The following is a 17,007-nucleotide window of genomic DNA, read 5'->3' on the forward strand; positions in this document are numbered from 1 at the left end:
TGTCAAGAATGTGAGGGCTTCCGGTTCGTCGCGCTGGCGAGAGGACGCAGAGACCTCGAGCTCCGAGGTCTCTGGCATCGCGGAGGGGTCTGTCTGAATTATTTTATATTTTGCAAGATGCAGAACCTGTGCTGGACAGCACAAGATGTATGTATATTTTGGCTGTATTTTTGATGCTTATGTTCTGTTTATGAAGATTTCGGAACGTAAAAAATTGAAAAATGTTCTTATGGGCCCGGACAATGATTTCTTTCAAAAGGAGTCCGTTCTTATGCTTCCAGTCACTTCAAACTGCACAGTATTAATATCTGCAACAGGCTGTAGATCAGCTTCGCCATCGTCATCTCACCAAGAGTGTGAGCTTTCTGCAGAAGGCCCTACCACCAGGCAGGCACTTACCAGCTGGACACAGGAGGTTGCTGAAGACCACGTCTTTCTCAATCCCTTCAGGCTTTGTGGAGACAGAACGGGAAAGGGGAAAGGTTAGAACGAGAGACTCCGAGGAGATAACGGAAATAGTTAATGCCTACCTTGAGAAGGAAATAAGATCTAAATTTGAAGAATAAATGAATGCATTGTGTGAGGGGGACAGGGTACAGGCCCCATCTGAAGTACATTTGAAGCAGGATCGCACACCTATAAAGAGTCATGGCTTCTCCCAAAGGATACCAGAAACTGTAGGTTGTTAGGGACTCTGCTGAGAGTTGCGAGGAGTTCTACTCCCCTTACAAAGCTACAATTCCCAGAGTCTCCTAGGAAGAGGAATTGATCATTAAACCACAATGGGAACTGTAGCTCTGCAAGGGGAATAGGGGTCTCCTGGCAACTTTCCTTAGCATCCTCTCAGCCTAACCAACTACAGCTCTTCAAATTATTTGGAGCTGTTTAAAGTGGCATCGTAGCATTTTAAATGTATGGTGTGAATGTGGCCAGGGCCCATTGAAGTTAATGGACATGACCAAACCTGTGTTCATTAACCACAATAGGTCTTTTCTAATTAGGAGTTGGTTGGGTATAATCCGTTCAATTTAAGGGTTATTTTCAATGTTCCATCTGCACAAGGATTTCTCTTTGTGCGATATAATATTCTTCCCCTCTCCTCTCCCAGTGTGCCCGTTAAATCCCTCCAGAGGAGATTTGGGGATGGAGGAGAAGAGGGGAGGGAGAATCGCATTGCACTAATGACATTCCCATTGTTGTTGTTGTTGTTTAGTCATTTAGACGTGTCCGACTCTTCGTGACCCCATGGACCAGAGCACGTCAGGTACTCCTGACTTCCACTGCCTCCCGCAGTTTGGTCAAACTCATGTTCGTAGCTTCGAAAACACTGTCCAAGCATCTCGTCCGCTGTCGTCCCCCTTCTCCTTGTGCCCTCCATCTTTCCCAACATCAGGGTCTTCCCATTGCACCTGTGCAACTCCTTAGTTGAACACTGTACTGCCTTAAGCATCAAAAGGAGGTTGCAATATGATCATACAATCACAGAATTGTAGAGTTGGAAGGGACTCTGAAGCTCATCTAGTCCAACCCCCAGCAAGCCGGAATCTCAGCTCAGGCATCCATGGCAGATGGCCATCCTGCCTCCGCATAAAACCTCCAGGGAAGGAGAGCCCACCATCTCCCGAGGCAGCCCACGTGTGCTCTTGGAGGACATGGAGGGTAACCTCCTGTGGCAGGACTTTGCCGTCTTTAAGGTATCATTTCCCCAGCATAAATATGTGCAATTACATGCATGTAACCACTTAGCCCCCACCATCACCGAGATCAAAGCAGCTCTCCTACCTCGACTAAAACAGATTTGATCACAGTGTCCTGCTGTTCTGGGATATTCGCATTCCCACAGGGCTGGGCCTTGGCACTGACTGTGAAGTTCACTTGCCCTAGAACAAAAACGACCACCTTGTTATCCTACCCATCTCTCTCTCTCTCTCTCTCTCTCTCTCTCTCTCTCTCTCTCTCTCTCTCCTTTTCTTCTCCTCAAGCCATTTATGGAGCTATTTAGCATCAACTATCTTAAAATATTCCTAGGCAACTATTGAAGGCTTTCTGATACCCACACTGTTTTTAAAGAAAGAACTGGAGTTGCGTTTTTTAAAAAATTGTAATTATCCATATGTTTTATTAATGTTTTATATATTGTTTTAATTCCATTAATGTTTAATTGTTTTTTAATTATTGGTTTTTTCCTCCTATGTTTTATCTGTTTCTGTTTTATCTGTATGTCTCCTTGAGACTCTGCAAGGGAAAAGGGCCTAATTATAATTATAATTACAATCCTAAAGTAGCTTACAACAGTGTTTCTCAACCTTTTTTGGGCCAAGGCACACTTGTTCCATGAAAAAAATCACGAGGCACACCACCATTAAAAAAGTTAAAAAATTTAACTCTGTGCCGCCCTATATTGACTATATAATTATGACTGTAAGAAACACTTGCCAATTGCTGTGTTGGTTGCAATCTCCTGTAATAAGGCTTCACAAGCCACTGATTTCTCTGCCAGCACAATCCTTTGCTCAGCAAGTTTCAGGTTGAGCTCATCCAGCCAGCTTCTTTAAGTTTGTCTAAAACCACCCTTCCGTGGTGGTGGCTGTTGAGAGCTGCGCTCGCTCCGCGTCGTGACCCGGCCGGCTTCCTTTTCGGCGGGTCAGTGTTGATTATTGGCGGCCGCCAGGCACGTGACAATGCAAATCGCCCTTCTCGTCACCACATGTCGCGGCACACCAGCCAGCGTCTCACGGCACACTAGTGTGCCACGGAACAGCGGTTGAGAAACGCTGGCTTACAACAGTGTTCTCCAGCCATCAAATGCTTGGGTAAACATGAATGTTTTCAAATGTCTCCTGAAAGTTATTAATGCTGGTGACAGGAGCACCAGTTGTGGGAGGGCATTCCAGAACTGGGGAGCAACCCCTGAAAAGACCCTGTTATGGGTCACCACCAACTAGGCAGCCTCCAGGGTGTCGCTAAGCCCTGTTACCTTGCATAAGAGTGGCCTGAGAACACTGTGTGGCTTGTGGATTATACTACAAGGATGGATGGCGGCTAACAGATTGAGAATGAATCCTGACAAGACAGAAGTACTGTTTGTGAGGGACAGGAGGCGGGCAGGTGTGGAGGACTCCCCGGTCCTGAATGGGGTAACTGTGCCCCTGAAGGAGCAAGCACACAGCCTGGGAGTCATTTTGGACTCACAGCTGTCCATGGAGGCGCAGGTCAATTCTGTGTCCAGGGCGGCTGTCTACCAGCTCCATCTGGTACGCAGGCTGAGATCCTACCTGCCCGCAGACTGTCTCGCCAGAGTGCTGCATGCTCTAGTTATCTCCTGCTTGGACTACTGCAACACACTCTACGTGGGGCTACCTTTGAAGGTGACTCAGAAACTATGAAGGAGCGTCTCCACCCCCACCATTCAGCCTGGACATTGAGATCCAGCAACCAAGGGCCTTCTGGCGGTTCCCTCATTGCGAGAAGTGAGGTTACAGGGAACCAGACAGAGGGTAGTGGCACCCGCCCTGTGGAACGCCCTCCCAGCAGATGTCAAGGCAATATGTAACTATTTTACTTTTAGAAGCCAACTGAAGGCGGTCCTGTTTAGGGAAGTTTTTAATGTTTGATGCTGTACTGTTTTTAATATTCGGTTGGAAGCCGCCCAGAGTGGCTTGGGAAACCCAGCCAGATAGGTGGGGTATAAATAATAAATTATTATTATTATGACTAATCCAGAATGCGGCAGCTAGACTGTTGAATGGGAGTGGCTGCGAGACCATATAACACCAGTCCTGAAAGACCTGCATTGGCTCCCAGGACGTTACCGAGCACAATTCAAAGTGCTGGTGCTGACCTTTAAAGCCCTAAATGGCCTCGGTCCTGTATACCTGAAGGAGCGTCTCCACCCCCATATCGTTCTGCCCGGACAGTGAGGTCCAGCGCCGAGGGCCTTCTGGCGGTTCCCTCGTTGAGAGAAGCCAAGTTACAGGGAACCAGGCAGAGGGCCTTCTCGGTGGTGGCGCCTGCCCTGTGGAACGCCCTCCCAACAGATGTCAAGGAACTAAACAACACATGACATCTGAAGGCAGCACTATTTAGGGAAGTTTTTAATGTTTGATGTTTTATTGTATTTTTATTTTTTTTGTTGGAAGCCGCCCTGAGTGGCTGGGGTATAAATTTATTATTATTATTATTATTATTATTATTATTATTATTATTATACTTTAGGCATCAACTCCCCCCCTCCACCTATATCCCTGATGCAAGGTGAAGGAAGATAGTCTTCCTACCAGTTGAGGATGGGACAGGCTGGCTCTCACCCTCACCCTCACCACCCTCACCCCATCACCCCGGCCACCAAATCCAAGATGTGAAGTGTTGCTGCTTACCCAGAGACTTGGGCGTCACCAACCAGGAGACGGTTTCCCTCCCATTTTCAGGCAGACAAGAAGGTGCCTTTTCCTCCACAGGGATGGCCTCAAAGTCAGGGGATGGAGCCAGAGACATGGTGATCTGCCCATGGACAGAAAGAAGTTACGGTGGGGAGGAAGCAGAATACCAGAAAATGAATTCACAGGAGGAGCAGGAAGAGATCAAGGTGACACTCGGAAAGCCATGAGAGGTGTCAGGTGACCCATAAGGTCTCAGAGTGGATTGTAGCATTAAAAAATGATATTAAAAACAACAACTTGAAACCACTCAGAGCCATAAAAACAAGGTGGGTCCTAAAAGCTGTCCAGAAGCCTGGGCAATGAGCTGCATCTTCAATGTACTTCAAAAGCTGTACAATGAAGGAGGCAGACACACCTCTGTGTTTTAGATCTTGAAGGTCATGATAACAGATTTGGCTGGCACGCATATCTGTGGTACGAGAAGGTTAAAGTACATAAAAGGTAAAGGGACCCCTGACCATTAGGTCCAGTCGTGACCGACTCTGGGGTTGCGGCGCTCATCTCGTGTTATTGGCCAAGGGAGCCGGCATACAGCTTCCGGGTCATGTGGCCAGCATGACTAAACCGCTTCTGGCGAACCAGAGCAGCACACGGAAACGTCGTTTACCTTCCCGCCAGAGCGGTACCTATTTATCTACTTGCATTTTGATGTGCTTTCGAACTGCTAGGTTGGCAGGAGTAACGGGAGCTCACCCCGTCGCGGGGATTCGAACCGCTGACCTTCTGATTTACACAGAGCTTTCCTAAACCATGTAGTAAGGAAAGCGGTTTATGGAGTATGGGAAAAATATAAAAATTTATTAGAACAAAAAACACCATGGTGGCTTTCCGCACTGGAGGCGATATTTCTGAAAAAAATAAACATGAGGAATGACTGGGCATCTTTTAAAGACCTATCGTGTTTCTCTGAAAATAAGCCATACCCCGAAAATAAATAATACCCCGAAAATAAGTCATAGTGATAGGCACCTTGTAGGTTAAACTGTACCATACTTAATAAAAAAAAGACATCCCCTGAAAATAAGCCACCGTGGGGGTTTTTGAGGAAAAATTAATAAACTAAAGAGGTTTGAAGATATAAGAGGATTACTAACTGATTGGTTACAATACCATCAACTTAATGATATATTGGTTACAATACCATCAACTTAATGATATATTTAAGATGGACAAAAAGAAAGGTTTCTTTAATGAAACCTCTAAATTTAAAAAGGAGCTGATAGAAAATAAGACTAAATTACTTTCAAAAATGTCTAAATTACAATGGCATACAAAAGGTGAACAGGTCAAATCAGGAATGATACACTGGGTGAGGGATTTTGGATATAATATACAATTAGCAGCATGGGAGAGGTGATGGAATTGGGATTTAAAGTTTACAGCATGCTATTCTTTGAAAGAAAATTCTATGAAAATGATGGCTTTTAATTCCTAATAAATTAGCAAAAATATATGCTGGAAATGTAAGGATAAAGAAGGTACGTTCTGGTGGAATTGGGAGAATATATACAATGAATTTTAGGGGGAAAATGTTTAAAAGAACATTTTCTTTTTTAAAAAAAAAAAACCCGGAAGCTTTTATTTTAGCAATTGTAGGTGCCGAAATTCCAAGTGACTAGAAGAGCTTTTCATGCATAGGACTACTGCTGCCTGGACATTATTAGCCCAGAGATGGAAAGTAGATAAAGTCCCTGCCAGAGAAGTCAGGTAGATTAAACTGATGGACTATGCAAAATTGGCAAAACTGACTGGAAGAATTAGGAATCAGGAAGATGAAAATTTCAAAAAGGAATGGGGGAAAACACATGATCTACCTTAAAAAAATCATTGTAAACAATCAAAATTATTAGTGGGACTGGAATGATGCTTGCACTCAAACGTTGGACTATGGTTTTATCGGAGATTTAATAGAACTGGATTAACAGGGAAGATGCAAGGGGGAAAGTTAACATAAGGACCCACAAAGGGGAAGGAACTTATGGAAATTGTTTTATTAGTTTGCTTGATGATTGTTTGTAAATTTGAAAATTGAAATAATTTTTTTTATATTAAAAAAACACCTCCAAATCACAACAGCAACAATTATTACTATTATATATTTTATGCCCACAAGATCCCAATCCTATGCCAAGGAAAGAGGAAAGGGGGGTCGTCGTCCCCAGAAATTGGGTGACAAATTTGGGCATTTCTCACCTTCATTGGGTTTTTCTGGTAGGAGAAGCCAGTGGCTTTCATCGTGAATGCTTCGCCCCTCACCACAGAGTAGGGCATGGTGAGCTCAGTGAAGAAGGATTGGAAGGCGTTGACGGTGGTGGCCTGGGCAATGCCAATGCCCTTGTCTGACGACAAGCAGAAAGCTCCTACTTGCCATTCCGTGATGGTGTCCGGAATGGTCACAGGCATAACTAGTTCTCCTGGAACGATGCCACCCTCTTTCGCTGAGTGGCCAAAGAAGTCCCCTGTACCTGAGTAATCTCCGCTGAAGGCACAGGTGAACAAAAGAGAGGGGGGGAGTTAGTGTGGATCACCACAGCACCTTTCAGCAAGCAGTTGGGGCGGGTGGGAGCACTCAGTAGCCTCACTGGAGGGGTTTACTGCTGCAAGAGAGCCAAGGTGCTGTTGGAGGTACCGTGTCAGACTAATGTAGTGGAAATAAATACATAAATAAACAAACAAACAATAAATTTATTATTTGTACCCTGTCCATCTGGCTGGGTCTCCCCAGCCACTCTGGGTGGCTTCCAACAAATATTTAAAATGTCACACATAAAAAACTTCCCCGAACAGGGCTGCCTTCAGATGTATTCTAAAAGTCTGATAGTTGTTTATCTCTTTGACATCTGATGGGAGGGCGTTCCACAGGGCGGGTGCCACTACTGAGAAGGCCCTCTGCCTGGTTCCCTGTAGCTTTGCTTCTCACAGTGAGGGAACTGCCAGAAGGCCGGGCAGAACGATGGGTGTGGAGATGCTCCTTCAGGTATACAGGACCTGAGGCCGTTTAGGGCTTTAAAGGTCAACACCAACACTTTGAATTGTGCTCGGAAACATACTGGGAGCCAATGTTGGTCTTTCAGGACCAGTGTTATATGGTCTCGGCAGCCATATAACATATAGCATATGCTTTGATGGCGAACCTATATGAAGTGGGGGTTTTTTCTGGCGGAATGCGCCAGAACACAGTTCCGCCACCTTTTCTTTAGGAAGGAGGTGGGAGGGCTCTCGGACCATGTCAGAGCATCACCCCTCCTTCCCTAAGCTGGGCGAATGCTTCCCAGGCTTGGGGAAGGAGGCACAAGCCAGAGTATGTTGGGCAGTATGACCCTGCAGTGAAAATAGGCATGCCCTAGGGTGGCTACATCAGGGTGGCAGCACAGGAATGGGCCTGTTCTGCAGTGGCTCCCTGTTTGTTGAATGCTCTATCCAGGGAGGTTCGGCTGGCACCTTCATTATACACCTTCAAGAGCCAGGCAGAAGCATTCCTTTTTGACATCTGATGGTGTCGTAGTAGCTAAAGGTAAAGGGACCCCTGACCATTAGGTCCCGTCGTGACCGACTCTGGGGTTGCGGCGCTCATCTCGCGTTATTAGCCAAGGGATCCGGCGCACAGCTTCCAGGTCATGTGGCCAGCATGACAAAGCCGCTTCTGGCGAACCAGAGCAGCACACGGAAACGCCGTTTACCTTCCCGCCGGAGCAGCACCTATTTCTGTACTTGCACTTTGACGTGCTTTTGAACTGCTAGGTTGGCAGGAGCTGGGATCGAGCAACGGGAGCTCACCCCGTCATGGGGATTCGAACCGCCGACCTTCTGATCGGCAAGCCCTAGGCTCTGTGGTTTAACCCACAGCGCCACCTGCGTCCCTAGTAGCTAAAGACCTAGTCTAATAGCTGATTGACATCCAATGCCCTTTTAAAAGGTGTTGGGGAGGGGGAATTTCTGGGTTGTTCTTGCTTTTGTTTTTATTGTGTATTTTGCATTTTTGCATTTTGATTTTATGTTGTGAACCATCCTGAGATCTGAGGGTACAGGGGCTGAAAACCTCTTTCCTACGCCCTCTGCCACATCATTTGCCCCCATCTCACCCCAAGGCTCAAAGCTACCACTTACTGCGGTACAACCAGTTGCCACAGCCACGTCTCAGGGAAGAAACTCCTGACAGGCTTCGTAGCTTCAGGGCCATCGAGGGAGGCGCCTCCACTGTACCCTTCGACACTATAGGCAAGTGCAATTGGCTCGCCATATCTTGCATCATAGCCACCTTGAGGGACAAAGGAATCTTAGAGGAGAAGATATTCTTTACATTACTAAGTGGTGTCAAAACACATTGCCAGCCTTTCAGGGGAAAATTGCCCACAGCTATCCACTCAAGCTCTGTTCTGACTTCTGAACTGCGCAATGACTTGCGCACGCTTATCGTCGCTAAAAAGCACTGGAGGCACCCTTGCTACTCAGCCATGTTGGCCATCCCTTCATTTTTCTGTCAGATGGAACATGAATGTGTGATTCAGCTATCCCCACTACTTAGTGCCTACCCCCCAGTGTTGAAATAAAATAATAATAATAACTAACAAAATGATCAGTACAGTGGTACCTCGACATACGAAGATGATCTGTTCCGCGGCGCTCTTCGCAAGTCAAGGTTTTCAGATGTCGAAGCGCCCATTCTGCGCATGCGCGAAGCATGATTTTGCGCTTCTGTGCATGTGCAGACTGCGCGCGCCGCTTCTGCGCAAGCGCAGAACGCGCACGGTGAAAAGACTTCTAGGGTTGTCAACTTCGTAAGTCGAAACCTTCGGAAGTCGAAGCATTCGTATTGCAGCCTTTTTGCTGTAGCTCTGTACAATGGTACCTCTATTGCTGTACAATGGTACCTCTATTTTCGAGCATCTCGGAAGCCGAACGTTTCGCTTTTCGAAAGCAGGAAACCCGGAAGTAAACGCTTCCATTTTTGAACTCTCCTCGGAAGTCAAACGGCTTCCACTGAGTGTCCCCCCCCCAAATTTTCTCAATTGAAATTGCAAACTGCCCTTTGCGCCTCAGTTTTCGAACGTTTCAGAAGCCGAACGGTCTTCCGGAAGGGATTACCTTGGAAAACCGAGGTACCACTGTACCACTACTGTACCACTATTTAATTTATAATTAATAATGCTTAATGATTGTAATGAATGTTGTTATTTGAATTTAATTGATTGCCTCCCGTTCACCCTGAGGTCCCAGGAAGGTTATGAAAACATGTTACTTTAAGCATAAAACACTAAACAGCTATGGTGCCCCCCACCCCACATCCCACAACATCCTGGGAACTGTAGTTTGTTAAGCATTCTTATAGTTGTTAGGAGATCCTTATTCCCCTTGCAGAGCTACGATTCCCAGTGTTCCCTGTGAAGAGGGGTTTACTGTTACACCCCCCCCCTCCCAGTGAACTGTACGTCTGTGCGGGGAAGAGGGGCCACCTTCTCAGCACTCTTAACAAACTATAGATAAAATATATACAACGGAAACTTTAAATTTGGAAAACAGTGATAGAGGCGGCAAGGTAATATTTCAGAGAACCTGGCCTCAAGCTGTGCAGGGCTTTACATAGCAAGACCAGTGTATTTTCTTCATCATCATCTCAGTTCGCCCCCTGATCCCAATGCCGTTCTTACCATGTCTTTGGACTTGGCAAATCTGAGGCTTGTGTATCTTGGTGCTCGTGAAAACTTTCAAGCCAAAGTCCTGCAAAAGGAGCCAAGGAGCCATTATGAAACATTTTATAGCACATAGACGGGGTGGGGGTGGGTGGGGGTTTTCGACATCAAAAGGTTTGATATATGTAGAGTCATGGTAGTGAGGTGGAATTCTGGCTCTCTTTCCTTCCTTCCTTCTTTCTATCTATCTTTCTTTGCCGCAGTCATTGAAATGTTTTGAGTAAAAAAACAAAACAAAAACCCCAAACCCCAGAAGTGGCAATACATTACGATGTCCAATCACCTCCTTAGTATGATGAATATGGAGAATTGCCTGTATCTATGGGGCATACATAATCTATCCCCCAATACAATGCTGGGGGGCTGCAGGTTAAATCACTGAGCCTAGGGCTTGCTGATCAGAAGGTTGGCGGTTCGAATCCCTGTGACGGGGTGAGCTCCCGTTGCTTGGTCCCAGCTCCTGCCAACCTAGCAGTTCGAAAGCACGTCAAAATGCAAGTAGATAAATAGGAACCGCTACAGCGGGAAGGTAAACGGCGTTTCCGTGTGCTGCTCTGGTTTGCCAGAAGCGGCTTTGTCATGCTGGCCACATGACCTGGAAGCTATACTCCCTCGGCCAATAATGCGAGATGAGCGCGCAACCCCAGAGTCGGTCACGACTGGACCCATTTTGAAAGGGAGTTGCCTTTAGTTTTTCATTCCCCAACTCAGTAAGGATGTGTCAGCGAGTCTAGGAAACAGCTCCAGGCAAAATGGAGGCTGTAAAGGAGGGAGAGAACTTTGATATCAGGTCTGTTTGGAGTTAAGGAAGCGTACAATCAGAAGGGACTCTGAGGCTCATCTAGCCCAACCCCCCACAATGCAGGAATCTCAGCTAAAGCATCCATGACAGGTAGCCATCCAACCTCTGCTAAAAAGCCTCCAAAGGTAAAAGGTAAAGAGGCCCCTGACCATCAGGTCCAGTTGTGTTCAACTCTGGTGTTGCGGCGCTCATCTCGCTCTATAGGCCGAGGGAGCTGGCGTTTGTCCGCAGACAGCTTCCAGGTCATGTGGCCAGCATGACAAAGCTGCTTCTGGCAAACCAGAGCAGCGCACGCAAACGCCGTTTCTTCCCACCAGAGCGGTCCCTATTTATCTACTTGCACTTTGATGTGCTTTCGAACTGCTAGGTGGGCAGGAGCTGGGACTGAGCAACGGGAGCTCACCCCGTTTCAGGGATTTGAACCGCCGACCTTCTGATCAGCAAGCCCTAGACTCTGTGGTTTAACCCACAGCGCCACCTGGGTCCCCTAAAAAGCCTCCAAAGGAAGTTATAATATTTCTATGAAGATGCTGAGCCTATGCTTTGAAGATGCTGAGCCTATGCTTACAGAACTATTTGAATGTATCATTGATGTTTTTGCTCTGTTTTGAAGAAAGATTTGCAAGTAAAGTTTTTGAATCCTTTATGGGTCAAGACAATTTTTATTCTGAGAGGTGTTTGTTTTTATGCTGCGCAATATGAATATGTGCAATACGGTGGAACCTCGGTTTTCGAACGTAATCCGTTCCAGTAAACCATTCGACTTCTGAAACGGTCGAAAACCGAGGTACCACTGTATTTCAGTGACCCTTCAGTGCTCACCTTGAGAATTTCATAGGCATCCCCTTCACCGTAAGTATAAGAATCTGGGTTGTAGCGGATGCCATCCACAATAATTGTTTTCCTTGTTTCACAGGGACGAGTGTTCATTTCATTCACATGAGGGTTAGCATGTTGATAGCCTTTGAGGTTCTTCACAGGAAGCAAGTCATAAATCTGAAAATGAAGTAGTCACAATTCAGCATAACCCAAAATGCTCCAATACTTCTGATACCGGTGATCACCCCCCAGTCCTTTATACCCAGCACTTGTCCTATCTAGGGAGGGGAGGGGAAAATCTGCATAATTCTACATCATTGCCAAATTGATTCCAGGTGCCACCACCTATTGCTGATTTTTGGCACAGGGAAATAGGTCTGCTCCATGTTTTCCCACACATTTTCAAAGTGGAAATGCTCTTCGGTTCTACTCATCCCTCATCCTCAGCTCATCTTATAATCAGAATAATGCTTCGCCTTTTCATATGGACCCTACAGTGCAATCTTGGACATGTCTATTCAGATTTCAGTCACACTAAGTTCATTGGGACTTACTCCCAGGTAAGGTATGTACAAGAGCACCTTAGGGTGTTCAAAATGCCTGACTTATATTGGCCTGGTTTGAGCTGAAGCCATGGTTTGTTTAACAAACCACAAGTTAACCACAGACTGTTCCACATTTGACCAAACCAACCATTGCTTGTTTCTCCAAAGTTTGTTTGGCTTTCCAGATGTTTCTGCCTCTGCTACCGTATTGTCTTTTGTAATTTTAAGTTGTTGTTGTTGTTGTTGTTGTTGTTGTTGTTGTTATTTATTTATACCCCACTCATCTGGCTGGGTTTCCCCCGCCACTCTGGGCGGCTTCCAACAAATACCAAAATACATTAAATATTTTAACCTTTTTAAAATATTGTGCTAGACAGTGGCGCCTTGGTTTTCGAATGTAATCTGTTCCAGAAGACCATTCGACTTCAAAAATGCTCAAAAACCGAAAACTCAATTTGGAAGCCTTCAAAAGGTATGGAAAACTCAAACAGGAAGCCGCTTGAAAATGGAAGCATTTACTTCCAGGTTTACAGCATTTGAGTTCCAAAACGTTTGTCAACGGAGACATTCAAAAAACCGAGGTACCACTGTATGTTGTTTTAATATCAGTGATGTGTTTTAATTGTTGTAGCCCTCCCTTAAGAAGAAGGGTGAGTAATGAATTGAAATAATGATTATAATAGTAATGATAGTAGTAAGAATGACACCAAAGAGACAGTATGGGTGATGGTGGGGGAGGAGAGAAAATAGCTCTGGAAATGTTATACCTGAAGACAGTTTTAAAGGCAGCTTGAGACTCACAGTCTGAGGGGAGAACTCAGCTTCGGGTTTCAAGAGATAGACACTCTTATCAACAGCATGGATGCCACAGAGGGAGTCTTTGGCGGACGCAAGAACGAGTTGAATTTGGCTGCCAGGGAGCCCTCTGGGCTCAGAGAACCTCAATTCCACCTGGACACGTAAATAAAAAAAGCCTTTGTTGAATTTGTTCCTGTACATAACAGCATGAAATAACCCCTCTTTGTTTTGGTTTTATTTCATTTCATCAGGTTGCCCTCTGCCACTGCCAACGAGCTGATATTTACCGGTCCAACCAATAAAAGCGATGCTCTATTGGGTGAACAAAATGACATCTTTGGTGAGGTCCTGGAGAACGGACTAGTGACCTATTGGCCTCTTCTGCCCTGGGCCTCAGAGTCCCTGCAGCTTTACCTTGTTTCTGAAGCATTTCTCAACAGTGAAGTCTGCCGAGTGAGCAACGAGTTCTCCGCTGGGCAAGACAGTGTACAGAAGCAAGCGGGCCAACGGAGCAATGTCCGCGTCCACAGGGAGGTCCAGAGAAAACACCCCTTTGGCTGGTAAGTAGAGAATCACAAAAGCAGGCAGAGGAGAGAGAGGTAATGAGAATTAATTCCAATATGATATCTTTGCCCGAGCTTCAGCTCCTAATAATAATAATAATAATAATAATATATTATTTATACCCCACCCATCTGGCTGGCCTTCCCCTGCCACTCTGGGCGGCTTCCAACAAACATTAAAAAACATCAAATATCACAGATTAGAAACTTCCCTAAACAGGGCTGCCTTTAGGTATTTTCTAAATGTCAGGTAGTTGTTTATCTCTCTGACCTCTGATGGGAGGGTGTTCCACAGGGCGGGTGCCACTACCGAGAAGGCCTTCTGCCTGGTTCCCTGTAGCTTTGCTTCTCACAGTGAGGGAACCGCCAGAAGGCCCTCGGCGCTGGACCTCAGTGTCCGGGCAGAAAGATGGGGGTGGAGACACTCCTTCAGGTATACTGGACCGAGGCCGTTTAGGGCTTTAAAGGTCAGCACCAACACTTTGAATTGTGCTCGGAAACGTACTGGGAGCCAATGTAGGTTTTTCAAGACCGGTGTTGTGTGGTCTCGGCGGCCGCTCCCAGTCACCAGTCTAGCTGCCGCATTCTGGATTAGTTGTAGTTTCCAGGTCACCTTCAAAGGTAGCCCCACGTAGACAACCAACGAGGGTAAAATTGAGGAAACATTGAAGGAGTCTGTATGAGAACCAGAAGTCTAAAGCCCTCAGTTACATGTGGCACTCGTAACTCTAGTAGGGCATTTGCATAGTATGTTATATTTTTTGTAATGAGGCATTAATGCTTCTGAATGCTAGTAGCTGGAAACAGCAGGACGGCACAGGGCTCTTGTGTTCAAATCCTGCTTCCCATAACTGGTTGGCCACTGTGAGAATAGGATGCGGAACTAGATGTGCCACCTGGCCTAATCCAGCAGGGCTCTTCTGATCCAGCAGGCCTCTTCTTATTGATTTCTAAGATTTCTTACATTCTCCTTCTCATGAGGCCAGAGAGGGGTGTGGGTTACAACAACGCAATGTGCATTTTTTAAAAAACAGACAGAACCACCACTTGCAGAAGCAAAACCATTCTCAACGGAACAGCACAAATTCTATTGAAATGGTGGAACGGAAATGGCATGTGGCTGACTCCCACCAGGTTGGCATTCAAGAACGAAGTGGAGAAATGAGAAGGAGGCGGCATTTACCTTCCCCATGTTCCTCAGGCTGAACGTGGATCCCCGAATGTACGACGCCCCCTTTAGCCATCACCTGCAAGGAAGGAGGAAGACCCCTGATGAGGACGGAAGAGACGAATGTCTAGCGGTACTGATTCCTGCACCAGAGGCAGTGGTGGCTGGTGCCCCTTGCAACTGGCAGGGTGGAACGTGGGGAGCCCAACAGTAGGGGGCGACAGAGGCAAGGGCAGATGGAACTTACTGGTTATAGATCTGTCACATACTCCTCCATGCTGTGACTAAGGACAACACTGAAACTAAGTAGAAGGAAGGCAACAAGCAGTGACAAGCCCTGGACTGGTTCGAAGGAAGAAGGCAGGTAGATGGGGGTCTGGCTGAGGTTGGTGGGGTGGTGCCCCTTTTGCCCTAATGGACCAGCCTCCATTGATTAACCAGGATTATCAGCTTCAACAACAACAACAGTTTATGACTTATACCCCACCCATCCATGGGACTCTCAAGAGTCTCCTCCAGCACCATAATTCAAAGAAGAATTGATGCTTTTGAATTATGGTGCTGGAGGAGACTCTTGAGAGTCCCATGGACTGCAAGGAGATCAAACCTATCCATTCTTAAGGAAATCAGCCCTGAGTGCTCACTGGAAGGACAGATCGTGAAGCTGAGGCTCCAATACTTTGGCCACCTCATGAGAAGAGAATAATCCTTGGAAAAGACCCTGGTGTTGGGAAAGATGGAGGGCACAAGGAGAAGGGGACGACAGAGGACGAGATGGTTGGACAGTGTTCTCGAAGCTATGAACATGAGTTTGACCAAACTGCGGGAGGCAGTGGAAGACAGGAGTGCCTGGCGTGCTCTGGTCCATGGGGTCACGAAGAGTCGGAAATGACTAAACAACAACAACCCCACCCATCTGCCCAGGTTCCCCCAGCAAATCGTTTCAGCTCCAAGCCACTTAGCACCGTCTTATCAACAGTTATCAGACCAATGCCCAGCTTCATCTCTGACCTATTTGCATGCACAGCAACCAACATACAATGATGGCACTGGTCACTGGTCAGAGGTCCTTCCCTGCCGTATGACCTAAGATTCAGCCCCGCAGGATCTGTTCTAGCCCAAGGCACTGAAACAAAGATCTCTCCATTTGGGCTTACCAAGTAGTGAAAGTCAATCTTCTTATCTTCCACCAGTCCAGGCTTCAGGCTGTAATGCACTCGGACTGGCTGAGTATGACCGCAGCTTAAAGTCCCAGGAATGGGCTCAATGTGGACATAGCTTTCGCTTGGTGAATAAAAGCGTGAGGCTGAATGAGAGGCACTCTGGTGATTCGGACTGAGCCAGCCCCATTCATGACATGCCACATCTGAATTATAAATTGCCTGGTTTAAAAACAAAGAGAGGGGAGAGGAAAGCCACAGATGCCTCAATGATGTTGGTGTACAACAAAATGCAACACAGTCGTAGTTGGATCCTGAAAGTCTTGTGAATCAAACGTTTTGGCTCCTGAACACTGCAAACCCGGCAGTGAGTGTTCTGGTTTGTGAACAGTCTTTGGAAGCCGAACGTCCGACGTGTGGGATAGAACACTGGGGCAGACAAGTCACAACAGTTCCTAGAGTGTCCACTAAGAGGAACTCACCTGGGGGAACACCTGACTAAGTTCCTGTTCCTCCAGATATGCAGATGAGATGGATTAGCTGGCAGACAAAAGCCCCTAGCCAGCAGCCATTCTCTCTCTTAGCCATTTCTCCTTCAACGGGAACACATCTCCAGAGAATCTCCAGTTAGGATGGTTCTCCCTCTTGGCCTGCTGCCAAGAGAGAGACCAGATGGAGCCTCACTTTACTAAGTAGACTCCAGATGTATATACTTGTAATTTCTCTACGCAAGCCTGCCTTCCTGAGATTACGCTGTTAACTCAGGATGTCATGTGAGTAAACTCTACCTTATTTTAATACTATTGTGTCATGTATTTCTTTTAAGAGGGACAAAGGGGATTTGCCAGGAAGTATAATATTGAAGTATAATATTGTTGCAGAGGTTCTAACAAACCTAACGCTCACACTTTGCTGTGCACAAATGGGGAATGTCACTCTGCTGATATTGGAAGCTTGCTAACACAAGCTTGGATAGGATCTATCTAATAATATATCCTAATCCACATCCCTAACATTCCCACA

At 46.3% G+C, this 17,007-nt stretch overlaps 1 protein-coding gene across 3 annotated transcripts in view; it reads right to left on the reverse strand.

The window, feature by feature from the left end:
• Positions 1-17,007, reverse strand: part of LOC118080168 (alpha-2-macroglobulin) — a 61,579-nt gene that overhangs the window by 21,178 nt on the left and 23,394 nt on the right. For 2 of the 3 annotated variants that reach the window (XM_060268976.1, XM_060268972.1), the window contains exons 12-22: positions 15,982-16,206; positions 14,840-14,903; positions 13,508-13,650; positions 13,097-13,246; positions 11,754-11,927; positions 10,088-10,157; positions 8,547-8,715; positions 6,633-6,918; positions 4,377-4,500; positions 1,783-1,880; positions 400-451 (exon numbers count right to left, since the gene is read on the reverse strand). In XM_060268976.1, the coding sequence (XP_060124959.1) occupies positions 400-451; positions 1,783-1,880; positions 4,377-4,500; positions 6,633-6,918; positions 8,547-8,715; positions 10,088-10,157; positions 11,754-11,927; positions 13,097-13,246; positions 13,508-13,650; positions 14,840-14,903; positions 15,982-16,206 (1,555 nt within the window). The remainder of the gene's footprint in view (positions 1-399; positions 452-1,782; positions 1,881-4,376; positions 4,501-6,632; positions 6,919-8,546; positions 8,716-10,087; positions 10,158-11,753; positions 11,928-13,096; positions 13,247-13,507; positions 13,651-14,839; positions 14,904-15,981; positions 16,207-17,007) is intronic. The other variant, XM_060268979.1, reaches the window with a different exon arrangement.

The sequence above is a fragment of the Zootoca vivipara genome, chromosome 2 (genome assembly GCF_963506605.1).
Source record: "Zootoca vivipara chromosome 2, rZooViv1.1, whole genome shotgun sequence".
Lineage (NCBI taxonomy): Eukaryota > Metazoa > Chordata > Lepidosauria > Squamata > Lacertidae > Zootoca > Zootoca vivipara.